At 30.7% G+C, this 26,024-nt stretch overlaps 1 protein-coding gene across 1 annotated transcript in view; it reads left to right on the top strand.

Moving 5' to 3' along the window:
• Positions 1-22,838, top strand: part of LOC129917699 (serine palmitoyltransferase 2) — a 28,598-nt gene extending 5,760 nt beyond the window's left edge. Inside the window, exons 2-5 of the mRNA XM_055997766.1 lie at positions 10,898-11,182; positions 11,265-12,110; positions 20,904-21,166; positions 21,226-22,838. Coding sequence (XP_055853741.1) covers positions 10,898-11,182; positions 11,265-12,110; positions 20,904-21,166; positions 21,226-21,442 — 1,611 coding nt within the window. The 3' untranslated portion in view covers positions 21,443-22,838. The remainder of the gene's footprint in view (positions 1-10,897; positions 11,183-11,264; positions 12,111-20,903; positions 21,167-21,225) is intronic.
• Positions 22,839-26,024: the final 3,186 nt, after the last annotated feature.

Genomic DNA, 26,024 nt, shown 5'->3' with positions numbered 1-26,024 from the left:
TAGTACCTATATCGCAAGTAAAAATACATTGAAATTTTTGTATGAATGGCGGGGGGCCTTCCTTTAATAGTTTTTTATTTGTTAATACAAAAAAAAAAAAAAAAACCAATTGAGAAATAATATGAATTTGTTTTTAATAATATACCAACATTGTTAATTGTTGATTAGTAATGTTGGCAAATGGCAAATTTTTTTTGTTTGTTTGTTTATTTAATTTAGGCCAAATGGTGGATGTTGATTCATTAAGGTGCTATTTCATTGAAAACCGGCAAAATATCGGTGAAAGTAAATATTTTGAAGGTTTTGGCGCCTTAACACTGTTTTGTGTTTTTTTTTATTTATTTAAACTCAAACGTATGACGTACTCTTGTTATCGATACCATGAGCTCAGATTTTATATCCCATGATTTGGGGAATTCCATGGTTCGCAATACTTTGGTAGTAGTATTTTTTTATGATAGTTAAATTTTTTCTTGAAATTTAAATATTTTTTAATGTAAGAAAAACAAGTTCAAAATTAGATTAATAAAATGGGTTTAGTAAAAAAATATTTGGGGCACATATTTGCTTCCGCCATGTTTTCTCCAGAATTTGAGCCTTTATTCTTAAAAAGTACGCAGATCGAGCTAAATTTTAGCTCCCATACAAAGTATCGAAAAAAATTAGCCGAGCTAAAAATCATCCCATACAAATTATCGATAGCTTGTATGGGAAAACGGTCGCGTATTATAACTTATTATTTTAATGTACTATTAAGCTGCAATTTTGAATTATTCAGCTTTAACTGTACTCTTGGAGCTTCTTAGTAATTTGTGCTTTTTTCTCGATGGAATATGAAGTTAGTAAAACAACTGTAAAAACTAAGCTGTTTCATGTCAATATTTGTATTTTGAAATGCATACTTCATAAACGAATTCTCTTTTTTTTTAAATATTTTTCTGCACATCTTCCGTTAAATATTAAAAAAAAATTAACATTTCTCTTCAGAACTCAAAATTTCATATCAACAGATCGATAAATCTTAAAATAGGCGTGTTTTTTTTTTGTAAAGCTATAAGCAGTAGAATTTCCCAAATATCAACACTGAACAAAAATTTTGAAAACTTTTCGACAAAATTATATCCACAGCTTGGTTTAGCTTATATTCCTATCGGCATCTGCGTGTTGTTTCAAACGCCAACTGCGGATAGAAATGCCAAATAAACATACATAGTTGTCACGAAATTGTCTACCACTCTTATAAACTTTTCCCAGAAATCGGCTTTATATGAATTTAAGTGTTTATATACTCCACACAAAAATCGGAAAAATGCATTTTTCAAATCCTCATAAACCATAGAATGCCGTGAAATAAACCTGCCAAACTTTCGAATTCTTGATCAGGACGCTATTACCTACACATACGTATGACCCATTTTCGGTTATACCTCCACTCCCAAAATCTGCTGTGGGCTCTCGGTCTATAAGAAAATAATTTTATAATCGTTGATTCTTTTTTGGAGAAGCATAAACTCCAGCCAATGAATTTGGCGGTTACACACTATGTATACATGTTATGGAATCTTATTGGGAATTTCAACAACAAACAGCGGTAACGTGATGCACTCGAAAGAGAGGAGATTAGCAATACCACATGAATAAAAAATCATGTGTCGGTTCTTCTGATAAAAATCCTCACATGTCTAGAAAGTGTTAACGAACTTGTTCTGACTGACGTATGAAACATATACATTTAAATTTTAATAGGTCCTTAATAAAACCTTAACTAATCGCAAATGTTTCATTTCCTATTATAAAAAAGTACGTATGACCCAATCTTGTATGTATGTGTATTTTATTTCAATGGTGTACATAGCTTCTATTCCTATCCACGTTTACTATTTTTGATGAATATTAATTTTTCGGATTGATAAGATAAACAAGCAAATAATTGTGTGTGTCATACTGTTGTAATAAACAAAATTCAGTTGACTCATTTTATTTCAATATATTCAATAGTTTAACGTTAGACTTGGTGAAATATTCATATTTTTGTTTTGGTATTCTTATCAAAATAATAAATAATAATGTCCTAGTTATAGTTTTGCATATGTTTTTGCATATGTTTATCTTGCAATGAACGGGGGACAAGTTGCTAACACTTCAAAAATAAGTCTTTATTTATTATCTGATTAAAATCATTCAAACAAAAAGACTAACATTAATGCTTTTCGAAATAAGCAAATATTCTTTCTAACATTACTTCATAAATTTAATTTTTATTAATCTACTACCATATCACTCAAAGTAGAAAGATAAAATTACTACATTTTTATTTGTAAATGCAGTTAGCAATCAATCGAACAAAAAATATAGACAGTAATATATTTTGTTTTTGGTCTAAACCTTCTCCCATCCCCCATTCGTAATGCCTAATAAGAGGTTGTAGATAATAAAACAGTGCAATAAAATTGACCAGAATGCCAACCATGCAATTAATTGACTGATTATCTCAGTGATGAACTAACAGCAGCAGTGTGTGCACCGTGCACATGGCACATGATGCCTCTCATGTTAATAAAGTGTCATTAAGACTAGCGACAATATTATTGGACATCATGCAGGCAATGTTATAAAAACTTGTTGTAGATACTACCAAGTTTTAGATTGGAAATGGGAAATATCATTTGCATCATTGATACAATTTCTAATTAAGTCAAAAGTGTTATAAAAAAAATGGTTTTTGTATGAAAACTGGATGACTAGAAAGTCAAAAATAAACCAACTCAAGGGTGTTACTCATACTTGCACTTAAAAATGCCAAACTGATGATTCATTTCGTTTTAGCCACCTCGCCATAATAAAGAATTTCAACTTAATGCTTTAAAGTAATTAACTATTTTAGGGATTGTCTTACTATTTGTTCTATTTGTTACCACAATGTGGTACTTTAAAAGATTTTACGACCAAAGTTAGTAAATATGAGATTTTCACATGCAATGTAGGTGGACTACAACAAAAACTTTGAACCGCTGCCTTCAAGACATGCTATCACAAAATAATTAACTACTTATTATTTATTTTCATAAAATAAGATATCATTGTTTAAAATACAAATTGAAAAAAAAAAAACACAACTCACTTTGGTATTTCGTTTGCAAACAAAGTCAAGAAATTCTATTTTTTGATTAGATAACATTTTTTATAATAGAAAATAATATTGACTTGTACTTAAATTTGATAAATTATAAGTTCATCCATGGTCTTAAGTTCTCAATCAATAATATGAATGAAAACCACAACATACTTATATTTTTGTTTAATAAAATAATAAGATTATATTTTTTTATTCAAATACCTACCTGATTAATAAATTGTAATTTAGATTATGTTGTGTTGTGAAATATTTTGTATCTATAAATCATAAGTTTTATTGCTTAATAAATGCTTGTTAATCTTCTGTCGAGTACAAACTAGTAAATTGAATATGTTGCTATCATGATATTTAGAACTTCAAATGTCGTACTTTTATGACCATCAATCATGATTTTGCATATATTAAAAAAAAAATCAGTTTTTACACCTTTTTTGCTTAAATCGAGAAACAAAAAAAAAATAACCATTAAAATGTGTGCCTCATATTTGGTCAATCCTTAAGATTTGATAAGATATTTCAAAAAATTGTAGATATAAAATCAAAATACATTATTGCACTAATTTGAATTTAAATTCTTCTTGAAACTATTCAATATTGTTCATTAGAATCTGGTGTCCTGAACCTGAAATTAGAATTTTTCTATCACGCCGCGTTTTCAAAATATTCGAATATAAATATTCAGTAAATTAAAGCCACTTTGCTTGTACATTTTAATTTTTTTTTCGTAAGCTGTACTTCGATTTGATTTATTAATGTATAAATATCAACGCGTAACCCTAAATTTGATTCTCTTGAATTATTTATTCAATTTTGCTAGAAAGCGTTGTTTTTTTTATTATAAATTCAATTCGCTCGAAAATTAAACAAACAAACTCATACGATTTTTTAATGGAATAGAGACGTATATTTCACAGCCGTTTAAGAAAAAAATCGTTCGATAATTTCCATCACTACTTTTAACCCATCAGTAGGAGATATTTTTGCATTAATAACCTTCAAGTGCATTTTTCCACAGCAAATATATATTTTCCCTGAATGATTCTATGAGTTTAATATCAAATAAAAACTATCGACCATTCATTAAGTTATTACTTTTGTCCATTTAGAGATTGCTACTTTTTTATTTCTTAAACAACCAAAAAGTATAGTATAGTATCGAATGCAAGTGGTTAAATAGAATCCGACATAAATAAAAAAAACTATTTGAAGAAAAATAAAAACGACTGGGGTCGCACGTACTTGGTCTTATGCTTAAAGTTACTCTAATGTTAAAGCTTTTTATTCAAGAAAATTAACGGCCAATTTCTTCACATGAATACTAGCCCAGCTTAGTACCCGGTCTAGCTAGGACCGGTACTAGCACTGGTACTCGGTCCTAACGAAAAGTTAGTACCTGAGTATTTCTTCACATTTATAGGACCTGATCTAAGTTCACAACGCAGTCCTAAGAATTAATTCGTATAAAACTGGTCTAACTGTCATTTTGACAATATTTTGAAGTTTTAAATAGATTATTTTGATAATTCAGCAAATCAAACAAAACAAAATAGACAAAAAACGTTTACATTTAGTGAAATCACCATTTAAAAAATAATTAAAAAAAATTATAATGACGCTTAAGAAGACCTAAGAAGAAAAAATGAAAATAAAAAAAGTTAAAACTCAAGTTTTATCAAGAAGTGTCACCGATTTGAGTACTAACGATTGGTATAATAACCAGGTACTAGCAGATTTTGAGGAGCTAGCTAGTACCAAGTCCTAACTAGTACTCGGTCCTAAATTGACAGTTCTAGGGCTTTGTACTTGAGTGAAGAAATGAGTTGATACCGATTTGAGTACTAACTTTAGGACTAGGACCGGTACTAGCGCTAGGACTCTGTGAAGAAATCGGCCGTAAGAAAATTTAAAATTTGATATTTTCAAGAAATTAAAAAAAATAAAATCTGTTTTTATAATAATTTTTTAAATGCTAAAAACAAAGTATGCATGTTTACTTCTTGTATAAAAAGGAATTTTTAGAAAAAAATTTTCGAAAATCGTTAGAGCGGTTTTTTTAAAAAAAATAATTTTTTATATATAAAAATTTTCTAACATTTTTCAAAAAAAAAGTTGGTATGCCATTTTGAAGAAATAATTTATTTACGCATAAAAACGAAATTTCAAAATTTTTCATAAACCCGTTTTCAAAAAATTGACTTTTCAAAAAAAAATTTTGAAATATTTTTTAAAAATCCCAAAAACTAGTTTTTTGATAACTTTCTAAAATTTTAATATCACCTTCACCTAATCGCTTTTGTATAAAAATTTTGATATGAACGAGATATTCATAAATAAAAAAAACCGTTCTGACAGGTACCGTTAATAACGGTAAAAAAAATATTTTTTTTTTATTTCGAAAGTTGGCTCTTATGTGTAATACTACACTCAAAAATTTAAATCAAAATCGTTAGAGCCGTTTTTGAAAAAAATTAACTTTTCTATTTCCGTTATATGACAGGTACCGTTAGTTTTGGTCCTAAAAAAAAATTTGAATTTGTCCTCTAGGGAATCACCCAAAACTGTTAACTACCAAGTTTGAACAAAATCACTCGAATAGTTTAGGCTGTAGCTCTAGGTACATACAGACAGACAGACAGACGGACAGACAGACAGAATTGCCGGACCCACTTTTTTGGCATTCTCCATCATCGTAAAATTGTTATCTCGAGTTCGATTTTTTTTACGAATCCTAAACTTGCCCTATTAGACCGAGAGCCAGCGACCTAAAGTTTGCAGGTAATTGCTTAGTATTCACCCCTATGAAATATGTTTAAGGACATCCCCAGGCATGTTACTGCAAAAAAAAAAGTCTCGTGAGACGTGGCAAAAACGGTCTGCCAAGCACTTGAATGTGAAAAAAATTTTAAATTAAGAACTCGACCTTAAATCAAAAAAAAAATATTTAAAGAGAACGGCAACACTTACAAAACTAAACGATACCTTTTTTTAAAGGTAAAAAGTTATACTACTTTTTGGTTTTTATATAAATGTTTTTTGATGAATAGTTTTTGAAACAAAAAATTTCAAACACAAAATTTTGAAAAAAAATTCAAAAAAAGTTCAAACAGTTTTTTTTTTTCATAAAATTTACCCAATCAAGTATTATTTTTTTTTTGTTTTAATTTCTCTTATATATTTTGAGTCAAACACCGAAAACTAAAAGTCAAAATCTCTTTTACTTTTCGAGAAAACTGAAAATTACCAAACCTTCTATTTTTTCACCAACGCCAAAATTACGGCTATTAATTATGTCTTTCAGAAAGGAAGTAAGATGTTCACGGGTTTTATTGCAGGAATCGTTCAATGGGTTATAAAAAAGATAAAACCGCGGAGTGCTATTAAATGAGAGGGTGGGAACTGGAGATAGGGGTGCAAAAGCCCCCTTTTTGGTTTTTTCAATATATCTCGTAAACAAAGCATAATTTTGAGATATTGTTCTTAATAAATTTTGTAGAGAATAAAATTTCCTATAATAATAATGTTTTTTAAAAATTTATAAAAAAAATTTCCTTACCAAAACAGTCAAAACAAACAAAAAAAAAATCAAACAAAATCAATTTTTTTCGTTTTTTTGCTTTTTTGGTTGTGTCTCTTATTTGGGCTGAGATAGACATTAACATTGCTCTAATAAAACATAGAAGAGTAAATTTTCTTTGAAATGCTGGTCTCATCAAATTTTTTCATTGAAAATTAACCAAAATATGCCCATTTGAACCTATCTTTTTTTCGCAGATTCAGTTTTTCTCAAGTAAAAAAGAAAAATTTGAGGGGAAAGTACTATAACTTAGCAACCAAGAATTGATAGCGGTTTTTTGTAGAAGGGTTAAATACAATCATTTTTTACTATGGGAGGGGGTGTCTATCTTCCCCCGTTTAGGCGGAAGGGGTTATTAAAAAAAAGAAAAATACTTAAAATCAAAAAAATTTATTAAAAAACAACGGTAACACTTACAGTTATGAACGATACTTTTTTCAAAAGCTAAAATTATACACTTAATTTAAATTTTTTAAGTTAAGTTATTTAAATCAATTGTTTTCAAAATAAATGAATGAGCCTGGTAAAGAAAGTAGTTTTTGCATTTTTTAATTTTTTAAGGAAAACAAGAAGGCATAGGAACATAATGATTTTCAGTTTTTGATAAGAAATCAATTGATGCTGTTTACTTTATGGATAAACTTCGTATTGAAACCCAAAGTCATTCTTAAAATAGTAATCAACGTGTTTTTTAAACTTTTTTTTCTAAAGTTTTGACTTTGAAATCGTTTATTTCGAAATAGTCGGTTTAAATAACTTAACTTAAAAATTTAAATTTAGTGTATAATTTTAGCTTTCGAAAAAAGTATCGTTCATAACTGTAAGTGTTACCGTTGTTTTTTAATAAATTTTTTTGATTTTAAGTATTTTTCTTTTTTTTAATAACCCCTTCCGCCTAAACGGGGGAAGATAGACACCCCCTCCCATAGTAAAAAATGATTGTATTTAACCCTTCTACAAAAAACCGCTATCAATTCTTGGTTGCTAAGTTATAGTACTTTCCCCTCAAATTTTTCTTTTTTACTTGAGAAAAACTGAATCTGCGAAAAAAAGATAGGTTCAAATGGGCATATTTTGGTTAATTTTCAATGAAAAAATTTGATGAGACCAGCATTTCAAAGAAAATTTACTCTTCTATGTTTTATTAGAGCAATGTTAATGTCTATCTCAGCCCAAATAAGAGACACAACCAAAAAAGCAAAAAAACGAAAAAAATTGATTTTGTTTGATTTTTTTTTTGTTTGTTTTGACTGTTTTGGTAAGGAAATTTTTTTTATAAATTTTTAAAAAACATTATTATTATAGGAAATTTTATTCTCTACAAAATTTATTAAGAACAATATCTCAAAATTATGCTTTGTTTACGAGATATATTGAAAAAACCAAAAAGGGGGCTTTTGCACCCCTATCTCCAGTTCCCACCCTCTCATTTAATAGCACTCCGCGGTTTTATCTTTTTTATAACCCATTGAACGATTCCTGCAATAAAACCCGTGAACATCTTACTTCCTTTCTGAAAGACATAATTAATAGCCGTAATTTTGGCGTTGGTGAAAAAATAGAAGGTTTGGTAATTTTCAGTTTTCTCGAAAAGTAAAAGAGATTTTGACTTTTAGTTTTCGGTGTTTGACTCAAAATATATAAGAGAAATTAAAACAAAAAAAAAATAATACTTGATTGGGTAAATTTTATGAAAAAAAAAAACTGTTTGAACTTTTTTTGAATTTTTTTTCAAAATTTTGTGTTTGAAATTTTTTGTTTCAAAAACTATTCATCAAAAAACATTTATATAAAAACCAAAAAGTAGTATAACTTTTTACCTTTAAAAAAAGGTATCGTTTAGTTTTGTAAGTGTTGCCGTTCTCTTTAAATATTTTTTTTTTTGATTTAAGGTCGAGTTCTTAATTTAAAATTTTTTTCACATTCAAGTGCTTGGCAGACCGTTTTTGCCACGTCTCACGAGACTTTTTTTTTTGCAGTAACATGCCTGGGGATGTCCTTAAACATATTTCATAGGGGTGAATACTAAGCAATTACCTGCAAACTTTAGGTCGCTGGCTCTTAGACTATATAGTACCTATATCGCAAGTAAAAAATTATTTCTTTTTTGTGACTTTTATTTTAATATTATGTAGTTGTAATCCTAATCGGGCTTTAAGTAGTTATTTTAAACTTCTAAACGGCAAGAAAACGACATGCTCTAGAAACCAATCTGTATTAAATAAGAAATTAAACTTCGCAGTTTTCTACGCTCTCTTCTACCCTACATGATAATTTCTTTACTTAAGCCTCAATTTTGGTGTCCAGAGCGAGTCATTTTTGTATCGTTTTATTACAAACGACTAACGTAATTTGATTATCAGCAGAACTATAAAAAATGAATACTAAGCAATATTCGATAGTTTAATAGTTCTTATCACTTGCTTAGAAGACATCGTTACTTAATAGGCGTAAACTATACATAATAAACCCTCAAAGTTCCTGAAAATACTTTAATTTAATTTTGTATGTATTTGATGTTGAATATCTGGAAGGTTTATTTTTGAATTCAACTGCCATTTCACTTTCACATTTCACTTTGGCATTTCACTGTCAACAATTGAAATAATTACGCACTCATTATTACAATCTTTGTTCCTTACCGATTTCAACCGGGCTGCGTTCAGGTCTGCAACATATTGTTATTCAAGCGTTTTGATTTGTGATATCAACATAATGTGGACACTGTCTATGATATCGTGGGCACAAAGCCAAAACCACGAATCTGCTAAATTTTAGTTTTGAGAAAAACGGCTTTAAAGTTTTGGAAACACATGCAATCTTATGGAAACTCGTGCAACAAAAATTTATATTTTAGACTTCTAGGCAACAGATGGAGGATTGGGATCGACGCAGTGAATAGAGGGACCGATAACAAGTAAAATTACACATTAAAGTGAAAATGTCCAAAAATGCAGATTCGCGGTTTTGGTGCTGTGCCGAAGATATGAGCTAAAAAATAAAAAAATAAAAGTTTTCTGCTTTTACTTCTTATAATCGATGTTATTAAAAATTATTTTATGCTCACTTTATTTTACTATAATAGGCTTTTCGCATAAAACTTTTAAAATTATATTGTGCTTTTTTTTTCAAAATTTAGGAGATAAACCATTTTAATTTCCTTATTTATATAAATTTCACCTTACGGAATCATCTTAGCCCAGGTTTAAATTATTCTTTTGTTCAAGTCATTTTAAACTAATGTTATATTCTATCTCTAAAAAACTATCGATAAAATTTTTGATGCTATTTTCGAGTTCTATGTGCTGAAATCATTAAAAAAACAACATTTTTTTGTAAACTAGTGTAATTTAAATTATTCTCAAATTTTAAACTAAGTATTTCCATAATCAATCATTTTCTACGACTCACTGAATGCATTCCATTTCCTTGCCAAAGTTCAATGGCAAAAATTAAATAACACAAGAGGCGCGCCTCCACAATTTTTTAATCACTTTTCGTTAGCCTTGACATTGGTTGTGAGTTGTGACGTAATGTTTTTTTAATCGCTGGCGTCTTCATATCTCTAATCTCTCTGAAAAATCGACTCACAATTTGCTTGCTATAGCTATAGCAGGTCGTTGTGTGTTGGCTTCTACGTAATCTTTAGCTTGTCATAAATTTTTCTTTACTTGTACTCGTACAAACATTCTGTTTGTGTGTTTATATTTATAAAACAAGAATGCAAGTTTATTAGATTCATTTGTGGTGTGGTTGATAAAAATAAACTGCACGAGGAGATAATATTTTTTGAGAGACATGTGTGCTGCTGCTCCGCCCGTTGTTGCCACTTACCCACAACCTCATTTGCCATCATCATACACAAATCATTCTGATCGCGCGGACTAGATTTTTATTTTTTTTTATTAATCTTAACAAATCAACTGTCTTACCTTATTCTTTGTCAACTTGCGCGTACGCAGAGCTAAAAATATTTCTCAAAAGGGAATGAATTCAATTCAGTTTGTTCTCCTCTCTATTGTATTGCAATAAAGAGGTTCCGGGTGTTGACAACAACCGTTATTGTTGTTATTAGGAATTTTTGTCTCCTAGACAATTGCGAGTTCAAAGTACAAATAATTTAATTAATTTCAATTAAGAAGACACGTTCCACTCACTTTCTTATTTCTTTTTTTATATTTTTTTAGAATTTTGCTATCACAAATGGGAATGTCAAGAGTAAAACGCCGTCGTCGATTGCTATTACCCAGACTGTTCCAAACGGAAAAGTATACAATAAAGAGGAAAACACACAACAGAGCAAAGGAGAAATAGGATTCTATGATGATCCTTATCGAAGCAAAACCTCCTTCGAAGAGGTCCCACTACACACAGCCTGCCTAACATATCTTGGCTTTTACCTGCTTATGATATTGGGCTACATCAATCAATTGATGTGTGCCCCCAAAATAGCTAAAGAAGAAAATCGAGAGGTAAGAAGAAGAAGATGAAGATGATAGTAAGAAGCAACTTAAGCTTTGAAATACTTAAACTGATTGTACTTAATTTTTTCAGGGCTATGTAACGCTATACGATGCCTTTGAGAGTTTCTATTCGCGATACGTCTATCGAAGAGTTCGAGATTGCTGGAATCGTCCAATTGTTAGTGTCCCAGGAGCAGAAGTCACTTTAAAAGACCGAATAACCAAAGACTACGGTTGGACATTTGAGTTCACTGGAACACAAACAAAATGTCTTAACCTGGGATCTTATAACTATTTGGGATTTGCAGCGGCCGAAGGTCCATGTGCCGATCAGTCTGCAGAGCGTTGCAGAACAGACGGTTTGGCTCTAGGCAGTTCCCGTCGAGAATTAGGAACTACCTACTTGCATGTGGAACTTGAAAAATTGACGGCAAAATTCATCGGTGCCGAAGATGCTATTGTATTTGGAATGGGATTCGCAACGAATTCACTCAATCTGCCATCACTACTTGCACCTGGGTGTTTGGTGGTGAGTGATGAGAAGAATCATGCATCGATTATTCTTGGCATTCGTTTGTCGGGAGCCACTACAAAAGTATTCAAACATAATAACATGAAAGATTTGGAGCGTGTGTTGCGTCATAATGTTGTTAATGGCAATCCAAAAACAGGCAAGCCATGGACTAAAATTATGATTATTGTTGAAGGAGTTTTCAGTATGGAAGGATCTATTGTGCGACTGCCGGAAATTATTGCATTGAAAAAGAAGTACAAGGCGTATTTGTATTTGGATGAGGCACATAGTGTTGGTGCTATGGGACCGAATGGTCGTGGAATTGTCGATTACTATGGTGCCGATCCAAAAGATGTGGATATATTGATGGGAACATTTACAAAGAGCTTTGGCAGTGCTGGTGGTTATATTGCTGGATCTAAGGTTAGTTATTTAAACTTTTAATGTGGTTGTGAAAAACTATCTAAATTTATTTTTTTCAAATTTTTTTTCTCAGTTGCGTAGTTCAAAAGTGCGTTTCGGCCATCTTTTTAATATGCATACTTCTAAAATATAATCGATTTTAACCAAATTTCGGAGCCGAAGCTCAAAAAAAGTTTTTCAATTTCAATAAGAAAAAAATTGTTGCTTCACGAATTTGTTGTTAAATACCAAATTCGTATGATCACGATTGAGATCGTGAAATCGTGAATTCGTTGTTTCTTTGTTTATTTTCTTTTTTTTTTTGAGCGAGGCATCCAAGATAATAAATTAATAGTTTTTTAAAAATAAATACATATATTCCTTATTGATCAATACACTTTTGCATGTGTTGGAACCATTTGTTGAAATTTTTTTTTTTCATTCCGTTTGAGACACCGACAAAACATGGCTTTTGAAACCTTCGATCGCCTATTCAGCTCAATAAAACCGTTTTCAACGCAATTAACGAATTGATCAATAGTTTGTCACCAGTCACGTTTTTGGTAAACATTTTGTGTATGAACGTGATTGTATTTTTTTAACACCGCAATTGTCAATCATGCGGGACCTAATTAGAATAATTTTTCAATTGTTCATGCAATTTTTTTAAAGCGCTTGTGTTACTTGTCTCAATCAAACAGAATGTCACATGACATTCATTAAAAGATAGTGGACAGCATCGATGTTTTCTGGCACAACTGGTTTTAGACGATCTTTGGTAAATTCATCACTTGGTTATACTAGCATTTCATAGTGGCAAAGGATGGCGCTTCATCGCAAAATGTTGTAGGGATTTTATTGATGTACTCTTGTCAAAATGAGAAGTTGCAATAAGTAGTAGTAGTAGTGTGATTTTATTGAAAACAAAATATTGAGTTACATTATGCATACTTAAACACAAAATATAGCATTGGCTTTTGCCGTCAGCCAAGAAGTTGCAATAATATCACTCGAAAATGTACACAAATCATGCATGTTTTAATATAGGTAGGTAGGTAGAGATGGCGGTCAAGGCAAACCGTGTTTGATTGACCCAATTAGCGCAGGATGCGCCGTTTTGATACCAAAACTTATGAAACCTGTGAGTGATAATTGGATTTATTTGAAATACATTTTTTAATTGGTTTTAAAAGAGGGAAAAACAAGTGTTAGGCAGTCCTAAATCCACTTTGTTGCATTTAGGAACGAGATCAAATCTTTGATCTTTGATTCTGAGATGTTATCTATGACATTAAAGAATTCACTCCCCAGAGAGAGTGCTCTATTCCCAGCAAGGGCGGGACATTGACATAGGAAATGGAAGACCGTTTCTTTTTCTTGCTCTTCCAAGCAGCTGCGACCCAACTTTGCTGCATGTTCCCCTATCGGCCAATGTCCTGTGCACACCGCAAGGATTCTGCTAATATCTTTTCTGGGTCTAGAGATTAGGTCATATGTTTTGGATTTATTATAGGTGGGCCAGATTTTTCTGGATATGACGCAGCTAGTCAAGTTGTGCCACCTATTGTTAGCTTTTGTTAGGTATTTTAAGAAGAGTACCTGGGTGACCGAGCTTTGCTCGGTATCTTTAAATGTCATAACTTTCAGTGAAAAAAGTCAAATGTAAACAGCAATTTTTTGGAGTGGGTTTGAGTTTGCAATGACCAGTTTTTTCGCGGGTTACAAAACACCACATTCCCACTTTATAATCCAGTTTATTTACGTTTGAATACACATACGACGATCAGCAATGGATAGAAGGGTTACAGGAATCTGCATTATCGAAAATGCCTACAGCAATGAGATCCCTTTTTGTTCAAATTTTAATTTACGGGTCAGAAAGTTTTGGATAGTGTACATAAAGTTAATCTTTTTTTCAAGTTTAGCCTTGTCGGCTTGTTGTGAGTTATTTTATTTTTATACGTTAACAATAGTTGCATTTAATCAAAAGAAAAACGTAAGACAAAGGTAATGTGTGATACCTAATTAACAAATTACTTAAAAGTTTCAATACATGATCAAAAAAGTCATGATCTAAAAATTTTTGTTTAGTTATTGTAACAAAAAGAAAAAGAACAATGCGTAAAATATGGAACCATCCTTCAAAATTTTATTGAAATCGTTGAATCTGTCTCCGCGAAAAAAAACTAATGTAAGAGAAAATACTTTCAAAATGTTGTATTTGCCTAGACGAAAAAACCCTCAAAATTTTATCGAAATCTTTAAAGCAATTACCAAAAAACTAATATGTGAGAAAAATAAGCGTAGCTGTGGGCGGATGTTTCTAAAAGTACTTCCAAAACATTTTATTCGGCTAGGGGACCAAACCCTTAAAATTTCATCGAAATCCTTAAAGTTGTTACCAAAAAAAATTCCATGTTAAAAAAGTGGGCGTGGAGGTGGGCGGATTTTTCCAAAAATACTTCCAAACTTTTTACTCACTTAGATAAACAAACTCCGAAAATTTCATCGAAATCCTTAAAGTGGTTACCAAAAAAAAAATTCCATGTTAAAAAAGTGGGCGTGGCAGTGGGCGGATTTTTCCAAAAGTACTTAAAAACTTTTTACTCACTTAGATAAACAAACTCTGAAAATTTCATCGAAATCGTTAGAGCCGTTCCCGAAAAAACTTATATGTTAAAAAAGTGGGCGTGGCAGTGGGCGGATTTTTCCAAAAAAAACTTCCAAAACTTTTGACTCGCTAAGATAAACAAACCCTGAAAATTTCATCGAAATCGTTAGAGCCGTTCTGAAAAAACTTATATGTTAAAAAAGTGGGCGTGGCAGTGGGCGGATTTTCCAAAAAAAACTTCCAAAACTTTTGACTCGCTAAGATAAACAAACCCTGAAAATTTCATCGAAATCGTTAGAGCCGTTTCTGAAAAAACTTATATGTTAAAAAAGTGGGCGTGGCAGTGGGCGGATTTTTCCAAAAAAAACTTCCAAAACTTTTGACTCGCTAAGATAAACAAACCCTGAAAATTTCATCGAAATCGTTAGAGCCGTTTCTGAAAAAACTTATATGTATGTTAAAAAAGTGGGCGTGGCAGTGGGCGGATTTTCCAAAAAAAACTTGCAAAACTTTTGACTCGCTAAGATAAACAAACCCTGAAAATTTCATCGAAATCGTTAGAGCCGTTACTGAAAAAACTTATATCGCACCTCCGGTGGTACAACGACGTAAGTGCAAAAATGTTGATTCTTCAGAAAACTCGATTAAACATTTTGAAAACGTTTGAAAACAATGTAACGGTCCAAAGGAATTTCTGCCCCCTGGATTCAAATAGAACATTTTCAATTGGGTCTTTGTTTCATCGGAAGGAAATACCTTTTCTTGAAACTATGGCATACTTAACTCAGAAAATTCAAAATTTGCACTTACGTCGTTGTTCCACCGGGGGTGCGATATGTTAAAAAAGTGGGCGTGGCAGTGGGCGGATTTTTCCAAAAAAAAACTTGCAAAACTTTTGACTCGCTAAGATAAACAAACCCTGAAAATTTCATCGAAATCGTTAGAGCCGTTTCTGAAAAAACTTATATGTTAAAAAAGTGGGCGTGGCAGTGGGCGGATTTTTCCAAAAATACTTCCAAAATTTTTTACTCGCTTAGATGAACAAACCCTGAAAATTTCATCGAAATCGTTAGAGCCGTTTCTGAAAAAACTTATATGTTAAAAAAGTGGGCGTGGCAGTGGGCGGATTTTTCCAAAAAAAACTTCCAAAACTTTTGACTCGCTAAGATAAACAAACCCTGAAAATTTCATCGAAATCGTTAGAGCCGTTTCTGAAAAAACTTATATGTATGTTAAAAAAGTGGGCGTGGCAGTGGGCGGATTTTCCAAAAAAAACTTGCAAAACTTTTGACTCGCTAAGATAAACAAACCCTGAAAATTTCATCGAAATCGTTAGAGCCGTTACTGAAAAAACTTATATGTTAAAAAAGTGGGCGTGGCAGTGGGCGGATTTTTCCAAAAAAAAACTTGCAAAACTTTTGACTCGCTAAGATAAACAAACCCTGAAAATTTCATCGAAATCGTTAGAGCCGTTTCTGAAAAAACTTATATGTTAAAAAAGTGGGCGTGGCAGTGGGCGGATTTTTCCAAAAATACTTCCAAAATTTTTTACTCGCTTAGATGAACAAACCCTGAAAATTTCATCGAAATCGTTAGAGCCGTTTCCGAGATCCCAATTTTATATATATTTATATATATACAGGGTGTCCCACAGTCACCGCCCCAAATGAAAACCATGGATTCCTGAGGTCATTTTAAGTCGAAAAACTTAAGAGGTAATTTTCTCGTTTTCGTCCCGTTTTCGAGTTACCACGGTTTTTATGATTTTTGTTCTCTTGTCCTTTAACTGGCCTTATCTTTGCCAAACTACGTTTGATTTGAAAGATTTTTTTTACAACCAATCAAGAATTTATTACAGTTTAAGTTTGTCTCAAAACTGTTTTTTCTGCGGACAACCGTTTCACCACAATTTTGCATCAAACACAATTTTCTTCGTTTTTTAACTTGTTTTTTTACACTTTCATATCATTTAAGTCAAAAAAACACGTTAATGAGTATTAATTTTTTGTGGTTTTTATTAAAGCCCAGTTTATTTCCATAAAAAAAATAACTTTTATTTCATAAAAAAGGCTACTGAAAGTAATTAAAAAAAACATAAACAAACTGAGTGAATAAAAAAAAAATTATTTATAAATAAAAAATTAATTTAAATGAATTAAAAACTTTTTCTGAGCTTTATCTATTTGTTCTTCTTAACCACAATAGCTCAGAAAAAGTTTTTAATTCATTTAAATTAATTTTTTATTTATAAATTATTTTTTTTTTATTCACTCAGTTTGTTTATGTTTTTTTTTTAATTACTTTCAGTAGCCTTTTTTATGAAATAAAATTTTTTTTTTTATGGAAATAAACTGAGCTTTAATAAAAAGCACAAAAAATTAATACTCATTAACGTGTTTTTTTGACTTAAATGATTTGAAAGTGTAAAAAACAACTTAAAAAACGAAGAAAATTGTGTTTGATGCAAAATTGTGGTGAAACGGTTGTCCGCAGAAAAAAAGTATTGAGACAAACTTAAACTGTAATAAATTCTTGATTGGTTGTAAAAAAAATCTTTCAAATCAAACGTAGTTTGGCAAAGATAAGGCCAGTTAAAGGACAAGAGAACAAAAATCATAAAAACCGTGGTAACTCGAAAACGGGACGAAAACGAGAAAATTACCTCTTAAGTTTTTCGACTTAAAATGATCTCAGGAATCCATGGTTTTCATTTGGGGCGGTGACTGTGGGACACCCTGTATATATATATATATAAACAATTTTAGCTCGTTTAAAGTTATAAGATATCGCCCTTCATGACTCCTATGGGAATGTTAACTATTTCTGCTAGTGACTCATGAAGGGCTGATCCTTGCCTGGCCAGTTCATCCGCCTTTTCATTGCCTTCAAAACCACTGTGACCTGGGATCCAGACGAGAGTGATTGTGAGGCTTCCACTCAGCAATGAGAGTTCCTCTCTGCACTGCTGAACCAATTTGGAGGATGTCGTGACCGAAGCAATTGCTTTTATAGCTGCCTGACTATCTGTTAGTATAGCTATATTTTGGTTTTGATTTGGATATACTCTAAGTAATTTGCAAGCTTCTTTAATTGCCAGCAATTCCGCTTGGAAAACACTGGCAAAGTTTGGTAGTCGAAAGGATTTTGTGATATTGAGGGATTCATAGTAGACACCCGAACCGACCCCACAATCCATTTTTGAGCCATCAGTGAAAATGCAGGTGTCGAAGTCTCTCGTCACAATGCCCTCTTCCCAGTCTGATCTCGACGGGAAGCTGACCTTGCAATTCATTACAGTATTCAAAATAGGGGTGCAGTAGTCCGTGGGTACCAGAAGCATATCCGATGGTATTAAATTTGTTGTGTCACTGTGACCAAAAGATTTTGCCTTCCAACTACCTGTTTCTTTTAGCCTTAAAACGCTACAAGAGACCTGGTATTTAATATGAAGGTCTATGGGTAAGAGGTGTAAGAGAACGTTTAGAGCCTCCGTGGGGTACTTCCATAAAGGAGGCGGTCCTCAATTCGTCTGTACTTTTTGTTTGTTTGTAACCTTAGAACTTTTGACTGGTTGCACCGATTTTAATGATTCTTTTTTGCATTTGAAAGTTGGTGGTCCCAGTGTGGGGCCATTTCAATCCAAATTCTGTCTATTTTTCCAAGGCTTAAAAAAATCAAAATAGCGCACTTATTAGAATATGTAATTACAACCGAGATTCTATTAAAAAATGTCAAACTTTATGAAAATAATATGTTATTGTTATCTGGCATTACCAAGGCTCACGATATAAATGGCTACATAGGAACGCATTGAACAATTTTATTATTTTCTTTCGACTCACGTGAAATCTTCGCAATTGTGCATAATGAAAAAGCATTTTCAGTGTATGCTTCTATTTTTGCCCATGTTTATAGCGTTTCTTAGAACTGTCCAAATTGCGGAATACCAAACCAAAAAAAATTAGTTTTTTTTTTTTTTGATTCTGAAGTTTTTTTTTATCAATGGATCATCGTATGCAATAAAAATTTCACTTTTCAGTACATTTTCTTGAGATGTACAGTAAAACCCGGATAAGTGCCTCTCGCTTAAGTGCCTAACCCGCATAAGTACCTTTGTTTTTTTTAGAACCAAAATTTTAAGGATTTTTTCATATAAAATTCATCTTTTAAGTACCTTTCGCTTAACTGCCTTCCCCGCTTAATTGCCTGGCTTTTCAAATACTTATAGTTGAATTTACTTGCAAAAAATTCTACTAAAGGTAGAAATTAACTAGTTAGCTATTTTGAACTTTCAAAGTAATTTTGTTTTGTGAAGATTATGTTTTTAGTAATCAAACATATTTTTTTTTTTTATTATTTAATAAATATAGAGATAAGTGCCTATGATATTTTACTGTGTTGCCTTTTGATTAGAAATGCAAATTATGTATTGATCGATTGGAAATCGTACAAATAATTTTTTATGAGAAAAAAAAGTTTAATTGAATAGTTATTATTTGGCATAAATGTGTTTTTTTTTTTTTTCACGGCCGGAAAATTATTTCCCTGAACAGCTGATTCATAACATCAAAAAATGAAACGAATCGTTCCATTTCGAATTTTTGCCTCAATTTTACACAGTTTCACTGATACATTTCTGTCAGATAAAATTTATCGGCTGGATTTCAACCAGGAAAACTGAAATTCCAATGATTGATTTCAATGACGAAAACCAATGATAACCATAACTAGCCCCTAAGCTCATTCTTTTTGCATATGAGCCAATGTATTTTTAATAGAAAAACGTCAAACGATACCTACCAATAAATAAATAATTTAAACTATGTAGATAAAATAAAAAAAAACAAGTGCATTCATTAGTTATTTCAACTATTAAAACATAGTCAAAAATAAAAGAAATTAGAAGAATATTATGAACAAAATATTTAATGCACTTATTTGTATTGAGTTTTTATAACCCCGCTCTAGTGTGATAATAGCTGTGTTTTATTTTCCTCGTGATCCAGATCAGATCATTGTTTTTATTAGCTTTACAACAAAATTTGTTTTGTTATTGTTTCGCAAATAAATTCATGGTCTGATCTGGATCACGAGGAAAATAAAACACAGCTAATGAAATAAATTCCTAAAAACTTCGTTTAAATTGAACAGAAAACATATCGCTCATTTACTTGAAAATCACGAATTTTTGAGTTATTGATGCAGAAGTTATTGGAATAATGTAATCTTTAATCCTGCAGAAAGCCATTTCTTAGCTTTAAAAACTGACGGAGGAGCACTTTTGAAACTAACTTTTTACTAGAACGATGCTAAATTTAAAACTCGTTTCCTGAAAAAAAAAAAAATAAGTTTTTTGAATTATGAAAGTGTTCAAGTAAATGAGCAATATGTTGCATCCAAACACTAATAAATGCTCCGAGACCTATCGTTTAAGCGCTACGCACTAGATTATTGACTTACAGAACGCAAATTTTCCAAGGTCCAAAGAAGAGTGATTCCAATTTCTTGAAGGTTTTGCTCATATTCCTGGTGTATGTTCTGTAACACAATTTCACCTGTAAATTCAAGTTGTACTGTAGAATAGAGCTTGAAGTAATCAAGTTAATTTTTGTTGTCCTAGAACCTAGATATTGAAAAGCCCTATCAAATTTTAGATTTGTCAAAGCACTTAGTAAGTAGCTCAATAAAGTTGTTTATCGGACAACCCCTCTTTTGAAAAAAAAAATTGCATCATTTTTTTCTACGTAAATAAGATGCAATTGTGTAATTGCTCAAGCATGGAAAACTGCTTCTTCTTACGAACTAACTTAATGTTCATTTTTGTTTCTATATTCTTGGTCTCAGATAAGGCAATATTTCAACTCATGGAATAGCTTTAATAATAATTCCAAGATATAATATTTAGCAGCATATTCAGCAATTAAGTGTATACCAAAAATATGCAAATATCAGTGCCAGAAAAATTCATTCAATATGGAAATCTGATTTCCTCATTCAAAAGCGCAAGAATAAATTATATAAATTTCTCTTACTCTCGAAAAAAAATTGTTTTTTCGTTGAATTAAACACGGTTTTGGTAACTTGTTTAAAATTATTCAAGATTGACTTAGTGCCTTTTAGTAGAATTTTTTGCCATTTGTTATCAAATCCTAAATTAATTTAACTGAACAAAAAAAAATTAACTTCTTTAATCTTTTTTTCAGAAACTAATTGATTTTATCCGAGTGCACAGTCATGCCCACTGCTATGCTAGTTCAATGTCCCCACCAATAGCACAACAGATTATGACTTCAATGAAAATGATTATGGGAGAAGATGGTTCAGATATTGGTCGTAGAAAAATTGAGCAACTGGCTCGGAATACTCGTTATTTCCGACGACGACTGGCCCAAATGGGTGTCATCACCTATGGGCATGAAGATTCGCCAGTTGTACCAATGTTGGTCTATCTTTTCTCCAAAATTGGGTAAGTACATGATAGCTTAAATTTAATGAGCATATTTTAACTTAATGTTTCTATTATAGAGCTGTAGTTCGTACTCTCACTTTCCGCAAAGTAGCTGTTGTTGGAGTTGGGTTTCCAGCCACTCCAATCATGGAAGGACGCATTCGCTTTTGCTTATCTGCGGCTCACACCAAAGAGCAGCTAGATTACGCCTTACAAGTCATCGATGAAATTAGTGATTCGGTGGGCCTAAAGTATTCACGCAAACCGCGAGATCCCAATCCAATTATCTATTAAGTTAAAATTAATTTTAAGTTTTTGCTTTCATATTCCGAAATTTCTTTCAAATTAAGCCTTCGATACAAAACAAAACACATACACACAAAAACACAAGTTATTATTTATATTTACATATTTTTGTGAACCTAATTTTCCCTTAGGAAAATCTCTTTAAGTATAAAATAATTGGCAGCAAACTAAAAAAAAAAGATGTTGTGGATCCATTTGTGTTTTTTTCTAAAACGAAAAAAAAAAAAAAAAAAAAAACAACAATTTACAAACATCAAGAAAAGATCAAAATCACAATGAACAAAACACCCAATGTACACTTTTTTAATTGCTGCTTAGTAAAATTTAGTATTAAAAACCTAAGAATATTTTATAACATACAAAATTAGTTATATAATTTATGCTTTTAATGTTTAAAAATTTATTAAAGTTAAACAACAAAAATGAAAAAAAAAAGAAAACTTTGTTTACAAAAGATTTTATCAAAAAAATAATGAAAGTCACATAAAATATTCTACAATTTTATGTTTTTATTTTATTATCATGTATTTATGGACAGTCCTTTTTCCCCTTAAATTTTGGGTTGCTTTCTTTTATATTTCTCAAGACATTATAACTTTCTACAAGAATATCAAACTCTTGCGTTTTTCAAACATTTTAAGAATTAAACTTTATCGCTATTTACCATTTTTACGGAATCTAAGAACTTTCCATCGATATCTGCTCACATGCATGTCTTGTCGCTCCAAGTATGAAAACGTAAGCTTAATATTTTCGTTTATTACCAATTTTACTGCCGATGTATTTTAGTAATACTGTTATATCATGTAAATGCCATCATCAACTTTCTTTAAGGGCCCTATTATGACTCGCGATTCGCTAAAAAAAATTTGTCGAATCAAAGTTATTGATCCTTTAACAAGCCATTAAGCGTTTTAAAAGTTATATTTTTTAATCGTTTTCTTTATTTTGACTGAATTTCGGGTGTATTGTCGTAGTTTTCTATTCGGTATACACAATATGAGTGTTTCCCAAATCGTTCGACTTGATTCGAACGTTCGACTCGCGAGTCATAATAGGGCGCTTAATCTTTGCTTTGAAAATGATAATGATAAATATTAAAATTGTGATTTAATTTCCTGTACAATTAAGAAAAAGTCAAAAAATTATTATTTAAACATTTATAGCGGTTAACAACCCTCATATTCGTTATTCACTGTGCAAAAATAATCAGCTTTTTACGTTATTAAAAACAAACCGCATTAAAGACGAACCCCAATTAGGCTACCCGCTTACTCCTCGCTCGAATGAAATCGTAAGAAAATTCGAGATACTTATACTTAATGATGCCCAAATGAATGTATAACTTCAAATATTTAAATAAAAAAATAAATGAAAGTTGAGAGCGGGGAACACCAGTCTTGGCAATTATTTTATAAATTAAATATACACCGATAAATTATTACCTGGGACAAAAAGTAGGTTTACCAATATAATTCTACAAAATCGAGCAGAGTCCATAAAAAAAACGCCCCCGGCAAAATTTAAAATCACTTTTTTATTGACTTACATATGTATAAAAAAAATTTAAATACGAAATGTTATAAATGCAAGGGTTTGGAGTTTCCCTCATTTCGATACCGAGAATATTGTGAATTCCCCTCGAATGACTCCATCTCCAGGGGAATTGTGTTTCCCTCGGAATTTTGTGTACGATCGTGAATCTCCCTCGGAATTTATTTCTAGAGAACAAAGAATCCTATGAAATGAAAGCTTAATTAAAAAAAATAATGAAAATTCTTTTTATTTGAAGTAGAGCGATTGAATGTAATTTAAGTTCAAGTGCGAATTTTAATAATTTTTTTTTATAGATCAATTATTTTGATCTTGTTAAAATGTTTTGCGCATGATAATACAACAAACTAGTACTTTTGTTTATCCTTAGCAATCATTTGTTGTTGTTTACTGTGCAAAATTTGACTGAGTTAAGTGCTGTGTTAAGACAAAAACATAGTTAAAATCTGCTTTTATCTATACCATGGTAAGTTATGTTGCAACCCATCTAAGGCGATACAAGAAATATTATTGAGCAAAAAATCTTCTATTTGATCATAGTCTTCTTCTTCCTTTGCTCGGCGCTGTTATGATCTCGATGTCGAGGGGATCATAACTATCCCACGTATCTGCTTCACACTAGTGATCCGCCTGTGGGGTTCTATTTCATCATAGTCACGATTTGGTAATGTTAAAAATTTCATTTTCCACAAAATTCAAACTTTCATAAAACAAAAAGGATTGTTCTTTAAAGTTTATTGTGTTTTTTTTTATATTTTATTTCATATTGCATAAAATTCTTCTTTTTTTTCAACTAAAATTGTTTCTCCGTAATTTATCAAAACCAATAACAAAACTTTTAAGATTTCTAATAACATCTAGTATTCAAATGTTAGAACTTAGTTCTAATACACAATTTTTCAAACGATTTACCTTATCTACACTTTTCTTCCTAACTAAAAGCTAATGAAATACAGGGTGTTGCTGTGTTATACTTGTAAAAAAAAACAGAAACAACATTTTACATTAATAATTGAAAAATAGTTTTTACAAAAAAAGAGCTTAATATGATAATAAGAACTTTAAGAAAACATAGTGTTCCGTCGTCGACGTATGTCGTCAGAAGAAGGATATCACTGCTGTACATACGCGCCAATACATTTTCCTTTTTAAAATGTTCAAACCAATTTTCAAACTAACTACAGCAAAGTTCTTTCTTAACTATACACCTTTTGAAGTACTGTTTAATAATTAATAATATTTATAATATTAAACCTCATATGAGTAGTTGTTCCTAGCAGAGTTTATATTTATATTATGTAGTTATAAATAGTGCACTAAAAGAGAATTTTTATAATCAAAATATAAAGAAATGAAACCTTGCTTTTAGTTAGAAAAAAAACACCCTGTATATAAATACAAAAAAAAAAAATATTAATATTAAAATTGAAATAAAATGGTTAATATTAAGATTTAGTGTTCACTGGCCTTAAATAAAAAACAATCTCATGTGTTAAAAAAAAACAAAAGAAACAATACTAATAACAAAACATTATATCATAAAAAAATACAAATTAGATATAATTAGAGCAGCTACATACATTTTATGTAAATTGCAACAAAAAATATGTTATTATGCAAACAATTATACAAAACAAGCATTTCAAGTGTAAAATTTTATCTTTGAACTCGAATTGCTTAGAAACAAATAAAATTTAAATTTAAAAATAAAATCAAGTCAAGACAATTTTGTATGGAATAATTTATTTTGAAAGCACATTAGAGGTACTGTCATAAACTTAAAAGCACGTGTGAAGGAAGAACCATATAAAATAGTGGAGTTATCAATTTTCAAAAAACACCCTATGTTTCTGAATACTTTAAAAGACTCTCTTGAAAATCATCGAATTGGACTTGTGTCACTTTGCCGTAAAAGCGACGATACTTACTAACTGACTAACGTAACCTAACATTGAAATTGGCACTAAGGGAACAAACTTTTTATTGTTATCTTTGCTTCCGTATAGGGTTAAGAAGTAGTCTATGAACAAATATGGTAAAAAAAGATTTATAAATCAACTTTCGGGTCCGAAATCTAGTTTTACTTATCTTTTGCGTTATTAGAACGACATTGATATAAATATAAATTTTTAATAGAAGCTATTCACTAAAAAAAGTCTCGTTAAGAATTACTTATAAGGAAATGTTGTACACTACGGTGTATACGTACTTTTTGTTGGAATAATTAATTATATATGTACAAAATATTTTTTTTCCTAATGATAAATAGATATATGATTTTATTTTCATGAAAAGTGATTAACAAAAACATGGCTTTAGCTGGTATATAAAAATTAGTTTGTCTGTCACGTTAAAAAAGTGACATTAAAAAATATTAAGCTTAAGAGTTAATTCGTTTAAGAAAATTCATTTAAAATGAGGTAGCGATATTTGAGTGCAGCTTCTAAATAAAGACAAAGATTACTATAGCAATTCACATTATTTAGGATGTTTAGGAGCTGAGAGCATGTAGTTACCAAGAAATTTAAGTCTGTATCCTTTGAAAATATGGCAGATTCCGACGAAATAAAAAGTGTTCAGATGCATCGAGGTTGTAAAGTGTATATGATAAATAGTCGCTATATATTATAGTAGTATAATATTTTAGGAATCATCGTATTTTTCAAAATATTTGTGTGAATTAGTTCATTTAAATACATAGATTATATGGTTGAGAAAAACTTAATAAGTGTTTGAAAATAGGTAATTAATAATAAAAAAAAGAAAATTACACTTATTGATTAAGACTAAATGGTAATATAGTCACAATAGTATTAAATAAATGGGCGTATTTTTCTTGTTATGGACTGCGAACATTTTTTTGAATAAAAAGAACAATTATTACTATCCATTTTTACGTCAGAAACATATTGCAGATTTTCATGCTGCCGTATGCCAAGATTAATATTCCTTTTCGATGGATCTCCCAAAAGGATAAATATCCAAGACATACTGCAAACTTTTCAAAAGACTTTTT

Source organism: Episyrphus balteatus, chromosome 1, assembly GCF_945859705.1.
Source record: "Episyrphus balteatus chromosome 1, idEpiBalt1.1, whole genome shotgun sequence".
Taxonomy (NCBI): Eukaryota; Metazoa; Arthropoda; class Insecta; order Diptera; family Syrphidae; genus Episyrphus; species Episyrphus balteatus.
This window is presented reverse-complemented; position numbering and strand designations above follow the sequence as displayed.